Source organism: Chlamydomonas reinhardtii, chromosome 6, assembly GCF_000002595.2.
Source record: "Chlamydomonas reinhardtii strain CC-503 cw92 mt+ chromosome 6, whole genome shotgun sequence".
Taxonomy (NCBI): domain Eukaryota; kingdom Viridiplantae; phylum Chlorophyta; class Chlorophyceae; order Chlamydomonadales; family Chlamydomonadaceae; genus Chlamydomonas; species Chlamydomonas reinhardtii.
This window is the reverse complement of record NC_057009.1, coordinates 7,592,756-7,612,711: the sequence shown is the minus strand read 5'-3', so window position 1 is coordinate 7,612,711 and position 19,956 is coordinate 7,592,756. Positions and strand designations below refer to the sequence as shown.

Sequence of the window (19,956 nt, the reverse complement as noted above, 5' to 3'; positions counted from 1 at the left end):
CCCTCTATCTGCCCACCGCGCACCTGCTGCTGTGGCGGGTCTTCGCGCAGCCCTCTATCGCCGATGGCGCCAAGTTGCCAGGGCCGAGCCGATAAATAATATGAAGGGTCACGAGAGGCGCAGGAGCTTCCGGAGAGTAACGAGGCTCCGTAAGGCAAAGGAAATAAAGCGGGGCGCGCTCGCGCCATAGCGGGAGCTGCGAGTTCGGTCAGCATTGGACTGTGCTCGCTGGCCGGAGTTTTGGAAGTTCGGGGTCGACTGGGGTTGGCTCGTTCGAACTGGCGGTGCAAACTTCCGGCGAATGGGCCGGAGTTTTGGCCGGAGTTTTGGGCAAACTTCCGGGGCCCCATCCCCGGAAATTTCCTGTGATTCGGGCTTTCGCGAAACCCAACGCCCCTCCCCCGCAACGCCCCTCCCCCTGCTGCTTGGCGGGGGGTTGTAAATAAAAGGTTGGGCGAACTGCCCCGGGTCTGTCGAGACTATCGCGACGAGATGTGGGTCTGCTACGCCCCAAAGATAACGCACAACTTTCGCGCATCATCGGCCGTGCGCACCTTGCAGCGACAAGATGTGGTCAACGAGGCCACGCGGCAGCCCAACGCCTTCAAGGCCCTGACGAGTGGCACTTCGGAGGCTGCGGACGGTGCAATACCGTTGTTCCCACAGGATATCGAGATCGGCCTGCTGAAAGAGCTCCAGTTCAGCCCCAGAGTTCTCCAGGGCTGTTACAACGCTCTGGCGCTGCGCCGCGGGATCCATTTCGTGGCCACGCGTGCACGGGCTCTAAAAGTGTACGTATCCAATAAATGAGAAGGCTGGCTTTACTAGGCTGGACTTATCCGGAGTCGCTGCTAGTGGTGATGTTAGTGCCGACGACCCGCATTCTTGGAGCAAAATTTGGTGTTTGTATTGTAAGCATTGATAGTAAATGCAGTGCGATGGACGGGGCGAGTGGACGCGTCTGATGCTGGATTCGGCATTGCGGCCACCGATTACCCCGCCAATCCTCCACAACGAGTCAACGACAACGAGCTTTCTTCCCCACGCCCCCGCTCAACGTCCAGCATCGGTTTACCAGGCAGTTTAAAACATCCCAATGCCTGAACTCGGGGACCGTCTAAGGCACGTCTGGGTCGTGGCGTGGCGTGCAGACGCGTGCAGTGGCGTGTGCTGCTTGCACCGGACGGCTGCGCTATAGCCGCAGCGGCTGTGGGGCTGTGTACCGGCACGTTTAGGAGGTGCAGCAGGCTGTCAGGCCACGCCTGCCGCTTGCTGCCCGCCGCGGAGCCGCTGAGCACAAGCAAGGGGCAAGGTAGGGGTTGACACTCAGTGGGGATGGAGAGCTCACCCTGGCTTACCCCTGCGCCGTCCCCTGCTCGCCCTTATCTCGATCCCGTTTAAACCGCTGTGACTTGTCCACCCCCTGCTGCCGCACAAGCAATGGCTGATATTGTACACGAGCATTCGCCCAAGGCGCGCCCTGGTGACAAGCCTTGTGAGACTTGCACGTACGCGAGGCGGATTTGCCTTAACACCCTGGCTTCTAGATGGACAACGTTGTTCTGGAATTTGGATGAGCCGCGGGGGGCTAGCAGGGATAGCAGCCCTCGGTGCCCGGCGCAGAGTTGCGCCCCGGCACATTACACAGAGCCCAGTTGCCCATTGGTGTGCTCATTGTAGCACCCCGGCATATGGAAGCGGCAGTGGGGGCAAGAGTGGGGGTCTCCCGTTTCCGGGCTAGTAATACTGGGCTTCAGCACGCAACGGACCAACGGTGCACGAGCGGCCAATGGCGGACCAATGGACCACCGTCGCAGCCCCATTGGTGGGAGCTTGTATCCATGTCCTACTGGGCGCGTAGAGGTGGTAGAGCATTGCTAGCTGGCTTGCAAGCGTCAGTAGTAGTCAGCACGATGGTCCATTGCCTAGTCTCGTGCCCTGTGCAGCCTTGCGCACTTTCACAAACACATTGCCAACATGCATGACCGTTACCGGAATTGGGCTCTGGGCAATACGACCCAAGGGGCCCTCCTCCAAACAAGGTCATGCTGCAGCACTATTGACGCTGGCACGGTAGGTTGCGTTGCCTTAAAATGACCCAGTGTGGTGCTCGTGCACAATTTGCGTGCCCAAAGCCTAGCAGTAGCCCGGCAAACGGGAGGACTGTAAACGTGGCCTGCCTGCGTCAGCGCATGTATGGATGCGGATGTTACAGAGGGGACAGTCCCAGCTCCCGAAGACGCCGAGCCATCACATGCTATCAGGGCCCAACCCCGACTTTGCTGCAAACCCTCCCGCGGGCAAAGTCCGTGTGACTCCGCGCACAGTGAGTCCTATAGGCTAGCCAAGCCTCAACCCGCCAAAGCCCCACCGCTGTGCCTCAACGCCACAAGCCTAGGCACAGGAGTGCCGGGAAACGTCTAGGCCGCAGGACACACGCACAGCGCACGCACTAACCAGGGCGCAAGCGTCCAGGTACTAGAACGGTCGCCCACACGTGCATCCTGCCCACACACAGAGCCACCAACCACGCACAACCTCTCACGGCGAGGGGGGCGGGGAATCAGCGTCATACGGCAAGCGCAAAACCATGCCGTCACCAACAGCCCGAGATATGAAGGGATGCGCAAACGGCACAGCGTCCCAACCCTTTGGCCTGATACCCAAAGTCACAAACGTCTGGAGACGACCCCAGAAGTCAGCGACGACGGCAAGTCCAATGCTCAGCACCCGGGCCGACGGCAGCTTCGCTCGCGCCGCCAACCCGGCCATAACCACACGCTGCCGACCAAAGTCCAGGGCAGACATAGCAGCGAGACACACCACATCCCACACAGGTGGCGCAAACCCCGCAGGCGGGCGCACTAACCACAACTCCTCACGAGAGAAGGCACTTAGAGCCTCCTCCGGCAGGAAACCCATAGCCATCCCCATACTTTCCCGCAGTGACCGCGCAACAGTGCAGTCCCAAAACCAGTGACGCCGGTCCCCATCCTGCATGTCCACCCCACACGCCCAACACGGGTCAACAGTAACGCCTCGCGCCCGCTCGCTAGCATGCCGTGGAAACGCGCAGCAAGCGTTGGCGGCCACACGCCACAGTGCTTTCTTATGATGATTCTCCCATTTCAGCGACCACAAGCGGGCCAAGGTGCACACGAAGGCCCCCGCCGCCAGGGCAGCCCCCACCCCCGACACACCCGCATCGCACACATACTGCAAATGCTTAGCCTTCAGGGCGGCTAACTGTGGAGCCATTTGTAGCACGGTCCCCGCCTTCACCGTGTAGGCAGTGAGCAGGATGGGCGGCCCCCCGCACTGCAACCATCCAAGTCCCCGCACCACCCGTTGCACCGACTCCGCCGTAGCACTTGCGACGTCGGCCACCGGGAGCGGCAGCGCGGCGGCAGGCCCCCGAGCCAGCTGGGCCGCACGCGCGGCGGCAGCCCAGCCAGCGGGAAGAAGGGCCACCGCCGCCGCAAACCGGTCGGCCGCCTCTTGAGGCGACGCCGGCCCCGGCAGGGGCGACGGCAGGCGTGCCCGCGTGCTCCAGTGCAGCACCCGCCTCCACACAGCAGTCACATACATATCCGCGTAACTGGTGGGGAGCATGCGCCCCAATCCCCGTAATGCACCCCTAGTGACTTGGCCGCCGGCACCACACGCCAGCCAGGGGGCAGGGGCGGGCCAGCCATGCCGGCCGGCAGGGCGCCAGCACCGCCGACCGTCCCCATCACCATCAGTTCAACTTTAGTCATATTTAACCGTTGTCCAGACGCCCGCCGAAACACATCCATGTCCGCCAGGAACCCCGGCACCGCCTGAAACCCCTCCAGAAACGGCGTGCAATCATCCGCATACTGGGACGCCAGCACCGACGCAAGGTTAGCGAGCACACCATGCCCCCGGCTGCGTAGCCATGACAGAAGGGCTTGTGCCACAGCGAGGTAGAGCAACGGAGCCAACGGGCAGCCCTGCCGCACGCCCGCCATCAACGGCACCCATCCTGACACACGTCCATTCACCAACGCCGCCCCACGTGTATTAGTTAACAGGCGGGACACCCACGTAAGAAAGCCCGCCCCCACGCCCATGCGCTCCAGACACGCGAGCAGAAAAGAGCGGTCCACCGTATCATACGCCTTGTAAAAGTCGAGGAAGGCCGCCACAGCCGGGGCCTTTTTGGCGGCTTTCAACAGGCCAGGAGTAAGTTGGAGCAAGAGGACGTTATCGGCAATGCGACGGTCCGTCAGAAACGCAGTTTGCTCAGGGTCTATGACACGCCCAAACACCGGTTGCAGTCGCAAGCACAACACCCGGGCAAGGGTGCGGTAATCGGTATCCGTCAGCGTGATGGGGCGATAACTAGAGGGCTCGGTAGGGTCGCCCGACTTAAAGAAGAAAGACCACACGCCATCCAGGAGCCCGTCAGGCACCCCAGCCCCCTCCCCCACCGCCGTAAACACATCCGCTAGGACCGGCGCAAAATCACTGTCATAGTGTTGGTATAACTCCACCGGTATGCCGTCAGGGCCCGCCGCGCGCCCAGCCGGCGCAGCGGCTAGCGCCGCGCGCACCTCCGCCGCCGAGACCGCAACCCGCCCCAGCTGATCCGCCTCTTCGGCTGTACACCGGCGCCCGTGCTGTTGCAGCGCATCCAGGACTTGCGTGCGGGCATCCGGAGCGGGCGGCGGCGCGGCACTGACGTCCCTCCAGTACCGCGCCATCACCTGCCCCATGACCGTGGGGTCGGATGTAGTGGTGCCATTGGGCTGTTTCAAGTTGGCAATCACGCGCGGCCCACCCGCCGGCCGCAGCATGCGCGTGAGGAGAGGGCAGGGCTTCTCGCCGCCACGCAGCCACGCGTGGCGCGTACGTCGCGCCGCGCCGGCGGCCGCGGCCACGGCGGCCTCCGCCGCCGTGCACCGCGCCCGCACGGCCGCCTGCGCCGCCACCTGCACATCACCGCCAGCCTCCACCGCGGCGGCAGCTGCTGCCGCCGCATCAAGCGCGGCCGCCTCCCGCTGGCTGGCGGCCACACGCCTCGTAACAGCTTCCCGGCTCAGGCGGTTGGCGGACGTGGCGGCAGCCCGTTTAAGGGCCGGCCACCACTCCAGCAGCTCAACAGGATCAGTAGGGCGTGCCGCCAGGGCCGTACCCAGCCAGGCACGGTAGTCACGATCCAAGTCTTTGAAGTCCCGGAAGCCGAGGTGGGCCCTGGGCAGGCTCCGAGCGGGTGGCGCGGCTTCAGGCGACGCCGCAAGGGCAACCGTCACAAGCATATGATCGGAGGGCACCCCGGCGGCGACGCCGCACTCCAGGACCTGCGGTTCGAGGCCGCCACTGCACAGAATGCGGTCCAGCCGACTCGCCCCGTGGGGGTGGAAGAAGGTACACACGCGGCGAGCCGGGTGGCGCCGCCGTAACACGTCAATGAGGCCAGGGCACGCCGCCGCCAGCGCGGCGGCTGCGGGTCCGTCGCTGCGCGCCCGGCCAGTGACGGTGTCCAGCGCCACATCTGCCACAAAGTTGAAGTCAGCTGCCAGGAGGTGCTCGCCCGAGCCCGACGCCCGCAGGCCCACCCACTCACGAATGAAAGCCTGCTGCGCTGTGGATGCCAGGGGAAAGTAGGCTGACGTCAGCGTGAAGGTGTGGCCACCCCACTGCAACTGCAAACTAACACCGCGGCCCGCCCACGCGCCAGCCGCCACCGACACGGCAGCTGCGCCGCCAGTGAGCACCATGGCGCCTTGCTGCAGGAGGCTCGACCGAATGAGGATTGCCGTACCGCCAGTAACACGACGGCCCTCCGGCTTCTGGGCCGGCGCCCACCACGCAGTCCACTCGCGTGCATGCAGCCGCTGAGCGGCTGCCGCCAGGTCCGCTGTGACAAGGTCGATGTCCGAGTCAAGAACGTGCGTCTCTTGGAGACAGACCACATCCAGGCGCTGCCGTTCCCAGCAGCTCAGCAGGGCGTGCAGGCGCGGGCACCCCAGGTGGGGCACCCGCTTCCGCAGCCCCCGCACGTTATGCGACCCCACCCGCAAGGGCCGGGGCCCCGGAGCGGCCTGCTTCGGCCGCCGCATTACTGCTGCCCGCCCCCGGGCGGGGCAACCGAGCTAACGTCCATGAAGTCGCCAGGACCGCCCCGCCGGCCCTGACACAGCAGCTTCGCGTTGGCATCCGGCGCTGTCTCCGCATCCCCCAGCAGCCCCTGCCCGACGCCGCCCGCCAGGCCCTCATCACCCACACCACCGTCGCTGCTCCACCCCGCGGGCAGGACCGCCGGGCCCACGATGCCCCCCAAGCCCGCCGTTGACACCGGCGCGGCCGGCGGCGAGGCCGGCTCCACGCCCGCCGCAGCGGTGGCCTCTACGGCGGCCATCGTGCCACTCACGCCTGCTGTCGCGACCACCGCCGCGGCCGCCCCGGCCTCGGCCGCCGCCGGGGTGCCCGTGGCCCCGGCCGCTGCTGCCGCCGCCGCCGCGGCTGTTGCGGCGGCTCGCACCGCCGCCGCCGTCGCCAAGGCCTGTTTGGCCGCCTTGCTCTCCCGGATGGCCAGCGCCAGCGCCGCCTCGCCCGCCGCGGCCGCCGCCTGCGCCTGCTCCCGGCTCCGCTTGGGGGCCGCACGCCGGGCCGCAGCTGCCGCAGCGTCCAGCGCAGTCGGCGTCCGGTCCGGCATCATCTCATCGTCGTCAGGCATCGCCTCCATCGCGTCCTGGTCCACCAGCATGCGGAAGGGGTTGGGGTCAACCACCACCGCCGGCACCACGGCCGCGTTCGCGATCACCGCGGCGAAGACCGCCTGCACCAGCGACCGGACCACCATCGCGTCCGCCTCTTCAGCCGCGGACACCACGCGGCCGCGGACCTTCTGCTGCCACGGGCGGGCGTCGCGGCCGCGGCCGCTGCCGTTGCCGTTGCCTCGGCCGTCGAGGCCAAGGCCCGCCGCGGCACCACGGCCGCCACCGTCGCCCACGCCCACGCCCACAGCCTCTGCGGCAGCAGCCGCCGCCGCCTTCAGCATCCCCACAGCGGCGGCATCCGCGCCCGCGGCAACCGCCGCGGCGACCGCCGCAGCCGCGGCCTCCGCCGCCGCGGTCGCCCTCACGGACGCAGCCGCAGCCGCGGCCGCAGTCGCGGCCGCCGTGGCCGCCGCGTCCGGAGCCGCCGTGGCCGCCGCTCGGGCGGCAGCCGGGGCAGGCGGCGGGGTATGAGCTTAAGAATGCGGATGTTACAGAGGGGACAGTCCCAGCACCCGAAGACGCCGAGCCATCACATCCGAGCTTAAACAGGGAAGAGCTGAGCTTAAGTCTACCCCTGAGCTCGAGTCTACCCCTGAGCTTAAGTCTACTCTTGAGTCTACCCCTTGCACATCCTTGCACGCTCACGCAGTGACACCCAGAACCGGCGTAGGCGCGTGCCCAACACCTGCCACCGCTCTTGCCAGTCCTCAGCAGGTGGGGGGCTACCACACATGCCCATTCGCATGCTATGCGGCCTACCGACAAGTCCAACACTGTGGGCTGGAGGCACCGTCTCACGCGGCAGCGGATTTGTGTAATACCGGTAATGGATTTTGGGTATATTTTAGCCCACTCCACAATCATACACATAGCTGCTTTCAACTTCCCTGTGTATTCCTTGTGCCGATGAGACAAACCACCCAACGTTTTGAGTTTTGACCGAGACTGAGCAAACCATGGCGTCGGCAGCCGGCTCAGATGTCGCCCCAGATGTCATGGACGCAGATGCACAGCAACAGCAGCAACACGATGTCTGGGCGGAATTGTTTGGGCTGGTGCAAGGCCTTGGCGAGAATGTGGGGCTCGCACTGCAAGCCCTGACGCCCAGTCCTGACGACAAGGTAGGGTATCTATGTATATGCAAGCGTTACCTGGCTCGTAAGAGTCGCGTCATCGTCCCTGGAAGGACGTTTGACAGCCGCGCGCATGGAACTATGTTGCAGGCGGTCTCTGCAATCACGAAAAAGCGGCTGGCGATACGCTCGGTGCAAGGGCTCAAACAGAGTCAAGTCGGCATCCAGGTAGGCGAGCAACACTGAGCGTTTGCAACTGCAGCGGGGGTCACCTGACGAGGGCTGTCGGTCTGCCCTGCGCAGGCGCTGGTGGAGCACCTGAAGGCGCTGCAGGCCGCCTCGCAGACATGGCAACGCTCGATGATGTATGCTTCGAAAAGGTGGGTGGCTTGGCAGGGCAGGTGGCACGGTTTAGCGCTGCGGGACACCCGCAAGCATGGGGCACATCGTGCTTTACCTGACACGATCGCCGGCGTTGTGTTCCAATGCTGCATCTGCAGTCACCAGGAGCTCATGGAGCAGATTGAAAGTACCACTCAGGAGCTGGGCTCTGTGAGCGAGCGGCTACGGTCTGTGGAGGCGCAGCGGATAGCGGCTGTCCGGGACGCAGAGACGCTGCGGGCGCGCGTCACGCATCTGGAGGGACTAGCTGCGGACCTGCAGGCGGGACTCAAACAGAAGTGAGACGGCTCCTAGAGGCTTTGTTAGACGTTTTTGTTGTAAAATGGTTAAACAATCTAAGGGACCGTGAACTCATGAAGCTGCGCCACCACACGTTCAGCGGGCTGCGTCCCCTTTCTTCACTTCTTCACTCAACACACACTGCGAATCCCTCACCTCGGTCTTGTTCTTAGGGAGGAGGAGCTGGAGACGGTCCAGTTCACCGCACACGAGTCCCAGGCGGACGCGTCACGTGCAGCGCAGCAGGAGGATAGGCTGCGCCAGGCGGCAGCCCAGGCCGAGGAGCGTGCGCACGCCGCCGTGGCGGCCTTGGATGGGGCGAAAACAGAGGCGGCAAAGGCACACGTGCTGGCGGAACGGCACCAGCAAGTGGGTCGGGCGGGCGCGCTACCTCACGTGCAACGGACATATTTTGTAGGCGCCCGCTATGCATGGAAATGCGGTGCAAGGTGTGCGTGATGGCAGCAACTACCGGCGCTATGCATCTGCGGTTGACGCTGTTCCCGCCACATTTATCACGTGCAGGTGGTGGCCAAGCTGACCGCCGACAACCTCATGTTCCTGATGCAACTCAAAAAGGCGGAGGCGGACCTGGCCACAGCCAACCAGGAGCGGGCGCAGCTGCGCCTCGCGGCGGAGCAGCAGCGCGGACCGTGGTTCGACCAGGTGCGGATGCCCTGAGGAAGTATGGCTGCTAGCAGTAAATTTAGTGTACTGTCATGGTTCGCTGAGAATGGCCTTTGACGTGCAACCACGCTGCAGGTCCGCGCGGGCGTGGAGGAGCGCGTGAAGCAGGCCATGCAGCGGTCTGTGGAGATGGAGGCGAGGCTAGAGCGCCAGGCGGTTGAGCACGCCCAACAGGTCGCGGTGGGTGCACCACGAGCTGGGGACAGGGGCCGTCTCTCTCCGTTGGTCTCTAGTAAAAGCTTGCGGCCTGGCGTCAGGGCAGTGCACGGCTGTCTAACTTGTTTTCATCTTTAGTTGTGGGCTGCTTTGCCAGGAGCTGGAGCGGCGGCGCCAGGACCTCGCGGCCGAGCTTGGTGCGGTCCGCGGCCAGGCGGATGACCTGCAGCAGCGGCTGACTGGCGCCGAGGACGGCCAGGCCAGGTGTGCGCGCTGGACCACTGGCTGTCCATGGGTGGCTGGATACTGCATACTAGCTGCACGCAGAGCGCCTAGAGTATGCGTAGTGGGTTGGACTGGCCGTGCATAACCCGCTCGCCCTCGTGCGCCCTGGTTCCCTCCGCCCACAGCGCTGACAAGCGCTGTGCAGCGGCCGAGTCTGTGGCAGCGGATTTGCGGCAGCGGCTTGAGGACCTGTCGGCGGAGAACCGCGTGCTGCAGGATTCGGTCAAGGCCATGCGGCAGGAGTGCACGGAGCGCTGGGTAGGTAGTCTAGGACTCAAGGTACCTTGGGTGCGCGTGTGGGATGGATGAATGGGCCTGCGTGCCTTGAGGGGGCCGATGGCACGCGCCTCTTGTGCCCATAATCGGGCCGCCGTCTGCTCGTTCGGACGGTTGACACGGAATTATTCTGAATGTGACTCCCCTCCGGCTGCAGGTGAGCGAGCAGGCGGCGCTGGGGCGTGTGGGCGGCCTGGACGAGCGCATTGCGGCGCTGGAGGCGGCGCTGTCACAGCAGGCTGCGGCCGCGGCTGCGCTGCAGCGGCAGCTGGACACGCAGATTGGCGTGAACCGGCAGCTGATGTCGCGCAAGGAGGAAGTGGAGTGGCAGCTCATGGCGGCAATGGCCAAGGTGAGAGTGGTGCTGGCAGCAGCCGTGAACTTTGCTGGTTGTTCGGGTATTGCAGCGGCTGCTGGTGCAGAAATCGTCCCGTTTGAGTTGACGCATGGCAGTTTCCAGCAAGTTCGGTCACCGAGCGTCGGAGCCTGACCTAGACTGACAAGCTACTTGGCTGCGGCTAGCAGGTTGACGGCGGTGCCGCGGATGGGCCGGTGCCCCTAAACCTCCTGGTGTCAGGGCTGTTGCAAGTCGGTGGGGGACAGCAGCAGCAGTCACAGCAGCCGGCACAACAGCAGCCGCAACAACAGTCACAACAGCAGCAGGCGCAGCAGCCACCACATCAGCCACTACAGCAGCAGGCGCAGAATCCTCCGCTGCGTGCAAGCACGGCCGCAGAACTGCCTCCGTCTGAACCCGCAGTATGCGATGCAACGCAGTTGGAGACTACGAGCACGCGCGGTCAAGCCGCCCGGCCTGCAGCAGCAGCTGCCGGCAGCAGCACGCAGGCTCAGCAGCCGCGGCCGAGCTTGCAGGGGCACGGCTTGAGTGCCAATGGGCACGGCAGCACGAGCCACACGCTTGATGCCAGTGACGCACGGAGTGCTGCTGCCTATGAGCCAGCTCGGACGCCCGCGATGCCAAGCACCGCTTTTGCTGCAGCCGCTGAGCACAGCGCCGCGCCCGCACCTGCATTGACACAGCCCGCTACTTCGCAGCCGCACGCCGTGCCCACGGCAGCAGCGGCAGTGCAGGCAGCGCCCCCGGCTGCTGCTGAGGCGGTCGCTGTAGCGGCGGGCACCCACCAAGAATTGGTGGCGGCCTCCGCGCTACAACCGGAGCCGACGCTCGCGCTCCATGACAACGACTTTGACATGTACTCGCTAGCGCCTGCCGCAACATACAGCCGAGACACCCAAGCGGCGGGAGGCGGCTACAGTGCGGGCTCCGGACCTGCTGCCAGCGTGCCTGGCCACGCAGCTTCGACGCCTGGGCCGCAACGGGCTGGGACATACCAACCGGCAACCGGACAGCGGAGCGCAAGCGGACTAAGCACCGGAGCGGGCGGAGCCACCGACGCCAACGCACGTTGGGCTTCGGTGGAGGCCGCCTCAACCGTCCTGAGCAGCCCACCCAGCTCTGTCGTTATCTCAACCGAGCCCGGCTCCCCGCCTGCCGAGGTTGCGCCTGACCGGCCACCCGCCAGCAGTGCCCGGGCCCCAACGGCCAGGCTGCCGCTCACCATTCGCACCGGGCCCATCACTCCAGCGGCGGGCGGGTTAGCGGTCGTCCATGCCTCAGAGGCTCAGCAGGCGGCGGCGCGGGCCGGCGCGCTGGAGCGCCAGGGCAGCCTACACGAGGGCGGTGACATCTGGATTGGGGACGCCGTGAGCCCCACCAGCAGCGACAGCAGTGACTTCTTGGGCGGGGGCGGCGGCATCATCGTGCATCGCTCCACGCACGGGGCGCCGGGCGATGCTGATGGCAGCTCGTCGGCGGCTGGGCCGCGCTGCAGCAACGACGGCGACCGCGCCGGCCTCACCGCCAGCCGCGCGGTGCTGCAGGAGCTGCAGGAGCAGCTGCAGATCCACCTCATTGCACCCTCCATCGCACAGCGCGAGTCCGCGGCGGCTACAGCTCACTCGGCGGCAGCGTCTTCTCAGGCCGCCGCAGCGGCGGCGGCAGCAGCCGCGGCTCTGGATGACGACTGGCGTCCTCGAGGAGCGGCCGTGCCTGCTCCAACGGAATGGATTCGACCGGCACAAACCAAGGTGCGCGTGTTGCATTTGCTTGGAAGGTTTTACACGCTCGACGCGCTGGACACAACTGGCCCACCTTCGAAATTATGATTGATTCACTCCGTTCTCCATGAACGGATTACCCCCCCCCCCCCCCGCCGTCCTTGCCACACCGATCACCTGTCCCGCTTCTTATCCCGCTCGCTGCGTGTTGTTCTTCTTGACAACGCCTGCAGACACCAGCAGCATACACGGCGGACCCAGATGCCGACTTCATCCGGTCACGGCCCACGACGACGGCAGGCGGAAGCCGCGGGAACGGCATCACAGTAGGCACCCGTTCTACTTTCTCCATCCGCACAACGACTGCTGCCCCCGCGCGGCCGGCCGCCAAGCCGGCCCCACCCTCCGCCACAGCTGGTACAGCCTCAGGATCCCCGGCCCTCCCCAGCATGCACGGCGGCTCAGACCCCGCTGCCGGCGTGTTTAGCATTATGCACTCCTTGACTTCGGCGACCTCGCGCCTGAGGCAAGCCGGCTCGCCCACGCACCCCGCCTTCGCAAGCGCCTCCTCTTCCAGAGCAGTGACACCCGCGTCGCCCCAGCCGCCGCCCAGCATACACGCTGCAACCACTTCCCACAACACCTCAGCTGCCGCGGACCCGCCCGTGCCCTCCCGGGTGCAGCAGGGCCCCGTGTACCACGCCACGGCCGGGCCACTTGGCGGCGACGTGGTCGCTGACATCGCGCGGTGGTCCGCAGCCGGGGACGGCGCGGCGCACCTGTCAGCGGCAACAACAATTGGGAGCGCGCAAACCTTTCAAGCAGGCGCGGCTGGCGGCCAGAGAGACGGGCTGTCAGCGCCGCAGGAATCGCAGCGCGGGGCCGAGCCGGCGCCCCAGAGCCCTGTGTACTCGCGGGCGTCGCTGTCATCGCCGCGTTCGCCGCCGCACCCTGCGTTCCTCATTCGAACCGTCGGCCCTTCGGTGGCGGCAACCTCCGGGCTTGCGGCAGCATCTATGCCGGCCGCCTCCAGCGCCGGATCGGGGCAAGGTTACGTGTCGTCCATAGCGATGCCGGGATCAGCTTCGGCGGCCGCCGCAGCGGTCAGTGACCTTGCTGTGGTTGAGCCGAGCGGAGCGCTGCGCCCGCGTGTGTCCTTTCAGGGGCTTGGGCCCGTTGGCGATACGGGGGGTGATGGTGTGCGTGGCGCATCGGGCGGGCTGTCTACCCAGGCGAGTTTCACCAGCAACCAGAGCGCGGGGCTGTCGCACCGGAATGGCAGCGCCAAGAGCGTGCGCTTTAGCAATGACGGCGAAGTGGCGGACGCTGTGGCGCGCCGGAGCCAGGACTTCGGATATGCGTAAGTGTCAGGTCTGGGGTAGATGCGGTCTATGTTGTGGGACAGCGACGTGAGGCTATTGCGGGTTGTGCATGACAGCCGGCAGCCCTCAGACCGTGTCAAGTCGTTGTCCGCCTTTCCGCTGGAACATATGCTGGTATGTACTGGGCGCTTTTCCTTAACTCTGCTGTACTGCATGGCTCCGCAGGCGGGGCAGCGCTGGCTGGACGACGCAGCAGCCCACAGCGGCGCAGCGCGCATCGCCGCCGCCTTACAAGTCACAGGGGCCTCTGCAGCACCCGGCACTGGTGGTCGCCTCACCTGCAAAGCCAAAGCAGGCTGACGATGCAGAACCCGCAGCCGAGCGGCTCGCTGCAGCGGGCCCGGACGCTGCGGTGCCGGCGGTGAGACGGTACAGCGCTGCTGGCGTGGCCGTGACGGCAGCGGTGTCTCGCGGACAGCCGCAGCAGTAGAATGCCAGCCTTGCACGAAAGTGATTGGGTGCACCCGAAGGTGTTGCAAGGAATGAAGGATGCTTGCCACGGTAGCCTTTATGTTGCTGCCATATGTTTCGGCGGTGGGTGAAGCTACTTGCTGAAAGCACGTCTGGCATAGTCGCGATGCGACTCGGTGGGTGGTGTTGGTCGGACTCGTGCTCAGAAGCTACCGCACAGTAGCACAGCCAATCGGGAAGTACGGTACTCGCTTTCCCACTGCGTGACCTGGAGAATAATGCATCACACACAATTGTTGTGGACGATATTTATCAACCGGCTGTAAGGCCGCACGCTTTCGGGATCTGAGACAACAAAGGAGGAGGCACCAGTGCGCCAGTGTGTGTAGAGCCTATGTCACCGCTGTCCTTTTACGCGGCAAATGGCGCTTGGCAACACTTCCGGATCCGCGATGCTGGACCAGTTATGCTGGGCTGCGTGCACGCTGGGTGCAGACGTGCAGCGCACGCCGCCCTGGTACCGTATGTGGCAATTATGCTGAGTTGCCAAGTAGCCCGTCCGCCTGACCGCATTCGCTAACGACAAGTCGTGACCTCGTTACCTAGGCTGCCCTGCGCGGCGTGCGCGCTGTGAATGCCCATCTAACCCTTGGGCTCACACTCATCTTCAAAATCTGGGTAAGCATTGGCCAGCACGGGCATGGCGGTTACAATCTCATCAGCGTCATTAGACAGACGCCGCCTGGCGTCATGCGCCAGTGCTGCTCCTCAATCGATTGCCCTCGCCGTATCCCTACATACTGGACATGGTCTTGGCCAGTTCAGCCCGACCAACCCGCAAGGCATACGTGGAGTTAATCCTGGACACTTGGACACTCCCCGGTCCACCTAGTAAGGCCACTCCTGATCCACCTGCACACCACACAATGATTTAAAGGCCCAGCCTCTGCTTGCACAACCCCTACTGGCCGCCCATGTGGCTAGGAGCCAAGAACCACGTCTTACAAACCCGTTGTTGTGTCTGCGCTGGCATGGGCTCGCTGGTCCACCAGCAGTGAATTCCCACTGCCGCCATCAATCCCCATTCTGAAACGTAGAGGTCATCATAAATAGATATCCGAAGGCCCGGCACTTGTCCCTCCACTTGTATTGGCCTGCCCCCAGCCCTGGACATACGGTACCCCAAGCGGTCTTCGGGCTATGAACAGCACAGATACGGACGGTGGACGCCGCAGGTCAGCTAGTTCTGCTTTGGGGATCTCACCCTGGGGTGCGCTGCCTGCAGCTCCTCTCAATGGCACGATAAACTACGATGGCTCGAGCCCTCGTACTGACTGATCACAAAGACATTACGCCACGCACAAGTAACGCTTTCGCCATCGCCTTAACATGCGCCCCCTGCTCATCCCATGCGCAGGGCCGTCCACTAGCTCTGCGCCACCCTCCACACCACGCAATGGCGACAACATATTTCAGCAGTGTCACGGAGGGCGGGGATCCTTTCGTCTCTCCCATCATCCACTCCGGGAGGCATCAGACACACAGCATTGACTTATTGAGGAGCATCTGTGATTGTAATGCACTCGTCCCTTTACCAAGTAATTATGAGCCATTGCTGGGCCTCTCGAGCCTTAAGCTCCACCATTCAGCGGACTCTCCCCAACGCATGATGCGCAGTTAACCCACCCAGAAAGCATACCCCCGACAACCCACCACCCTAACGAAAACGGATGCCTGTCCATCGCCCTGTGCATGTCCTTTGCGGTACACCCAATGTAGCGGAACTGGTGTTAGCTCAGCTGCTGTGCTCGTGTGGCAATGTCGCATACCCTGCATTCGAAAGTCTCACTTCCCTGAAAACACATGACCGCCTCCCTGATCCATCCATAAATGACAGCAGTGCACGGGGCTCTCTTAGCCGCATAGCGCCTGGAACGCGCGCTAAAATGCCGCATGCATGTGCGTAACATCCTTCATGTGTTATGACTTATGAGACAGCTGCCTAACACTACAAGCCACACACATTCTGTGCGCTGCGGACCAGGGCTGTGCTTGCCGCAGATCCCCAACCCGAGCGAAGAAACCTCAAGTATTGTGAAAAAGCGCGTGCATGATAAATCAATCACCGCCCATCACTTGACATGCACCAGGAAAGACCGCATTGCCAAACAAAAGCATCGGAACCCGCGGACACGAGCGCAAGCTTACCCAGCCGTGCCGTGACCCGGTGCCTGCCCGGCGTGCACACCGCGCGCGACACGCGCTGTATTGCTGCCGTTGCTGCCAAACAAGACCTAGACCACCCACCGACCTACAAAAGCGCCAACCGCGCATACACTGCAACCGTGAACCATACCCACACTCGACCACGCGCCAGCAACGCCGGTAGTCAGGCAAGCAAGCATGCGACACAGGAAACACATATGCACACTTAGCCCGCCAGCCCCGCCTCTAACAAATTAGAATCAGCGCACAGTATCCATAAAGCCCGCCGTTGCCCAATGCCCGGCATTACCAGCACATCCCGGCGCTCCACAATGCCGTGGGTCAGCCCATTGCTGCGGCTGGGAATTCCAGCCTGGCTGCGGCCTTCAGCCCAGCTGCGGAAGCAGGTAGCGGCCGCCCGCCACCGCCGCCGCCATCATTGCGTCTGCGTGCATCGCCGGCATGCCGCCCATGCCCGCCATTTGGTTGGGCGGCAGCGGCGCCCAGCGCACGATGGTGAAGCGCAGGAACACCGACTCCCAGCCCAGCGTGCTGGTGGTGTCAACCGTCACGAACTTGGGCAGCAGAATGATGTCGACGCCCTTGGCCTTGAGCCGTGCGCGCGCCGACACCACGGCAGTCATGGCCACGTGCATGGCCTTGCCGCCGGCGGTGATGAGGACCGCGCCGCTGCGCTCCGTGACCAGCTTGGAGATGATGTTGGACACCACGTTGGGGCGGCTGTGCGCCGTCACCTGTGTAGAGAAAGGCGATGCGAATAATGGTCAGGCAGATATCGGTATTGCAGACGGTGTCTGCACTACTATAACACCTGGCCTGCAGACAAACCATCCGATGGCTAACAATCACAACCTTGCTCTCCTCGACCCCACGTGAGCGCACGATCAATGCCCTGGCCTCGCGCCCCATGCCCTTCATTTCTCAACACAACCGGCAGGACCGCACCTTGACCGGTAGGTTGCCTGCATCCTGCAGCTCGTGCAGCTGCGGCACCTTGAACACGTCGAACGCCAGCTCGCAGCGCTCGTCGCTCAGCGCGTCCTCGTCCAGCAGCTCGAACGAGTCCATGGGGCTGGTGTACTTGGCCGGCAGCATGCCGCCGCCGCCCATGGCCCCGCCCATGCCTCCGCCTCCGCCGCCCAGCATGCCCGCTGCTCCGCCATACGCGCCCATGCCCAGGCCCATCTGCTGCTGCATGCCAGCGCCGCCCAGCCCCATGTGCCCTTTTCCCGCCGCGCCCAGCAGCCCTGCCGCGCCCAGCCCCGACATGCCCAGGTGCGGCTGGCCGTAGCCCAGCCCCGCCGCCGCGGCAGCCGACAGCATCTGCTGCTGGTGCTGGTGCTGCTGCTGCTGCAGCTGGTGCTGCTTCTCGGGCGCCAGGAAGTTGTGTAGGTCCAGCAGATCCAGCCGCCGGTCCAAGTGCCGGAGGTAGGGCTGGAAGCCAACCTCGTTGCCCATGCCCTCGTTGCACACATAGCCGCGCGCTACTGCAATGGCCTTGACCGCCACGCTGATGACGGTGGTGAAGGACTCAGTCTTCTTTTCCGTGTACACCGGGCAGCACTGGCCCTGGTTGGACACGCGCCCAAGCACCTTGGCAATGGCACCCGCCGCGTTCTTGATTGCCGTGTCCTCCGTCACGATCACGTAGTCCGCCTTGCGAGCGCGCTGCTGCTTGGCAGAGCTGGCGCCGGCGGCGGCCGCCGCCGCCGCAGCCATGCCCATGTTCATGCCGCCGCCGGCGCTCATGGGCATGTACTGCTGCATGGGCCCCACGCCCACACCCACGCCCAGCCCGCCCCCCTTCATGCCGCCCAGGCCGCCCCCACCCGGCACTGGGCCCAGCGCCGGCGACAGCACCGGCGGCCCCAGCCCGGGGCCGCCGTGCATCTGCATCGGCCGCGCCAGCCCCGGCATACCCATGCCCATGCCTTGCATGCCGGCCGCCTCCGCAGACATGTAGGAGCCCGAGGCCGCCGCCGCCTTGTTGGCCTCGATCTGGTGCTGGAAGCACGGCAGCGGCGGCGTGATGGGCGTCAGCTTTAGCAGGAAGTAGTTCTTGGGGCCCGAGGCGTCCGCCGTGTAGTCGACCTGCGGGGAAGGCGGTAGGGGGAGGCGGTTGGACGGGCATATCGCCGTCAAGGGGGGACACATTAGCGACAGGGGTGTAATTTTGCAGAGGATTTGTGCGCACAAGGGAACGCGCTGCTGGTTTCCGGTTGCGCCACCGTGTTCATTTTTTTACACAACAATGCCAGCCCAGAGCCTGCTGGCCCGAACTGCGTCGATCCCGCCCTTCGCCTCCCCCATCACTGCCACGGGCGTGATGTTGTCGTACGCACCGTGGAGAGCAGCAGCAGGACATCGCGGCCATTGTTTGCCAGGTTAATGCGCATGATGCTCAGCGCCTGCATGGGGGAGATGAATGGGCACAGGTCACAGGCATGCCACAGAGAAACTCACGCCAGCTACATATATTGGGTTCAAAAGTTACACATGGTTTGAGCTCCACAGTACCGAACCCCCTTATCGTGTCGCACAAATCTGGCAGTGTCCGAGCTCAGAATGCAAGTCCAAGGCAAGCACCCACGGCAAACACTCTCGACACCCGCCTGGACAGCCTTCGGACAGGCACGCCCCCACGCCGGCCCACCTGTAGCGCCACCTTGGACGCCTCCGCCGTGAAGATGACCTCCAGCATCTGCCCCCCTGACTGCAGCATGTTGAAGAGCGAAATACCCGCCACCAGCGGGTTGCTGCTGCTGTCGATTTTCAGTACCGACCCTCTCGCGCCCTCCTGCTGCAGTGAGCATTTGTACACCAGCAGCCCAATACCCTCCGCTGCGTCCGAAACTAGAAACGGAACGAAGCCGAGGTCAAAGCGCGCCACGGCCTGCGTATTTATTTTCCGTGCTGCCAGGACCACGCGCAGCGCCTGCGTCAGCGTTGAAACCGGCGTGGAACCCGATGAGTCCAGCTGCGTGTTGAGCACAAATAAAGAGTTTGGAGACTGGCTGAAGGTGAAATTTATCAGGCCGCTGAGTTGAAGCGGGTCCGTAGATTGCTGCACCAGGGCCTGTGTAGGCAGGCTGGCGAGCTGCTGCATGACGGAAGGTTGCTGCTGCTGCGTCGCCAGGTCCAGGCCCATGCCCAGGTCGCCCTGCCCCTGCGCGCCAGCGGAACCGCTTGCGCCGTCCACATCCCCGCTAGCTAGGAGCATTTGCTGTAGTAAGAGCTGAGCTCCGTCGACAGCGTCCGCGACATGCGATGCGCCTGCCCCGGAGTTAGGATGCGCCGGTTCCGCCCCGCCCTCGCGGAGCAGACCGGTCTGCGGCTGGGCCTGTTGCTGCTGCTGCTGCTGTTGCTGCTGGGAGTTCTGCTGTTGCTGCGATGACTGCGGCTGCTGAGTGAGCGCCAGCATCCCTGCGCGTCGGAGCGCAGCAGTTTCCGTAACAGAAATGTGTGGAAACCATACGGTAACCCGTCATGTCAACGCATAGACACTGATGAACGGGCAGCAAACGTGCAGCAACATTCTTCGGACCATTCACCCTGCCGGCGTGGTCTTTGTTCTGAACCGACCTACCTTGCACGTACCCTCCACTGCTTCCACACCCTACGCGTTTACTTAGACCGCTCACAGCCGAGGTAACGGGAAAGCTGCGTGATGCCCTTCTGAAAAATGAAACCGCACTGTGTTGTTGCGAGGGAATCACGTTGGGGCTAGCTTCAATGTTATAGCGTGGCAGACGGTGGAAGGGGGCACTTTGCTATATTGCCGTGGCGATCCGATTTGCTCTTGCTATTCGCTTCTCCTGGCCCACAAAGCCGCCGTGGCCACACGCTTCGGTTTAATATGGAAACGCGTGCACAGCGCCAAGAGCTATGACAGGAGATTTCATCGCCTCCGTATGTATTGGCAGTATTGCCCGGTTTCTCGTTTCTTACCTCGGC

At 64.2% G+C, this 19,956-nt stretch overlaps 4 protein-coding genes across 4 annotated transcripts; 1 reads left to right on the top strand and 3 right to left on the bottom strand.

The window, feature by feature from the left end:
• On the bottom strand, positions 1-912 carry CHLRE_06g301251v5 (uncharacterized protein). The gene has a single exon (XM_043063602.1). The coding sequence runs from the start codon at positions 757-759 to the stop codon at positions 538-540; it is 222 nt and encodes a 73-aa protein (XP_042924308.1). The 5' UTR covers positions 760-912; the 3' UTR covers positions 1-537.
• A 716-nt stretch (positions 913-1,628) lies between these two features.
• Positions 1,629-7,312, bottom strand: CHLRE_06g301201v5 (uncharacterized protein). Its single transcript, XM_043063601.1, has 4 exons — positions 7,267-7,312; positions 6,121-7,182; positions 4,805-5,884; positions 1,629-3,276 (listed from the first exon to the last, which is right to left on the bottom strand). The coding sequence occupies exons 1-4, from the start codon at positions 7,274-7,276 to the stop codon at positions 3,227-3,229; spliced, it is 2,202 nt and encodes a 733-aa protein (XP_042924307.1). The 5' UTR covers positions 7,277-7,312; the 3' UTR covers positions 1,629-3,226.
• A 320-nt stretch (positions 7,313-7,632) lies between these two features.
• Positions 7,633-14,468, top strand: CHLRE_06g301150v5 (uncharacterized protein). The gene is made up of 13 exons (XM_043063600.1): positions 7,633-7,867; positions 7,970-8,047; positions 8,123-8,199; positions 8,320-8,499; positions 8,674-8,869; positions 9,026-9,166; positions 9,263-9,367; positions 9,501-9,607; positions 9,754-9,886; positions 10,062-10,256; positions 10,430-12,013; positions 12,217-13,343; positions 13,531-14,468. The coding sequence occupies exons 1-13, from the start codon at positions 7,703-7,705 to the stop codon at positions 13,793-13,795; spliced, it is 4,353 nt and encodes a 1,450-aa protein (XP_042924306.1). The 5' UTR covers positions 7,633-7,702; the 3' UTR covers positions 13,796-14,468.
• Positions 14,469-14,471: 3 nt separating this feature from the next.
• On the bottom strand, positions 14,472-19,942 carry CHLRE_06g301100v5 (uncharacterized protein). Its single transcript, XM_001691377.3, has 5 exons — positions 19,589-19,942; positions 18,656-19,425; positions 18,345-18,410; positions 16,948-18,093; positions 14,472-16,736 (listed from the first exon to the last, which is right to left on the bottom strand). Exons 2-5 carry the CDS (start codon positions 19,421-19,423, stop codon positions 16,368-16,370), a joined length of 2,349 nt encoding a protein of 782 aa, XP_001691429.1. The 5' UTR covers positions 19,424-19,425; positions 19,589-19,942; the 3' UTR covers positions 14,472-16,367.
• Positions 19,943-19,956: the final 14 nt, after the last annotated feature.

Coding starts and splice junctions, on each gene's coding strand:
- CHLRE_06g301251v5 (XM_043063602.1), bottom strand. CDS start 759: ATGGATCCCGCGGCGCAGCGCCAGAGCGTTGTAACAGCCCTGGAGAAC.
- CHLRE_06g301100v5 (XM_001691377.3), bottom strand. CDS start 19,423: ATGCTGGCGCTCACTCAGCAGCCGCAGTCATCGCAGCAACAGCAGAAC. Junction 18,094..18,344: donor TCCTGCTGCTGCTCTCCACG/GTGCGTACGACA, acceptor CCTTCCCCGCAG/GTCGACTACACGGCGGACGC. Junction 16,737..16,947: donor CAGGCAACCTACCGGTCAAG/GTGCGGTCCTGC, acceptor TTCTCTACACAG/GTGACGGCGCACAGCCGCCC.
- CHLRE_06g301150v5 (XM_043063600.1), top strand. CDS start 7,703: ATGGCGTCGGCAGCCGGCTCAGATGTCGCCCCAGATGTCATGGACGCA. Junction 7,868..7,969: donor CGCCCAGTCCTGACGACAAG/GTAGGGTATCTA, acceptor ACTATGTTGCAG/GCGGTCTCTGCAATCACGAA. Junction 9,167..9,262: donor GCGGACCGTGGTTCGACCAG/GTGCGGATGCCC, acceptor ACCACGCTGCAG/GTCCGCGCGGGCGTGGAGGA.
- CHLRE_06g301201v5 (XM_043063601.1), bottom strand. Junction 5,885..6,120: donor TGGCGACTTCATGGACGTTA/GCTCGGTTGCCC, acceptor ACCTTGTCACAG/CGGACCTGGCGGCAGCCGCT. Junction 3,277..4,804: donor GCGCATGCTGCGGCCGGCGG/GTGGGCCGCGCG, acceptor TACACGGTGAAG/GCGGGGACCGTGCTACAAAT.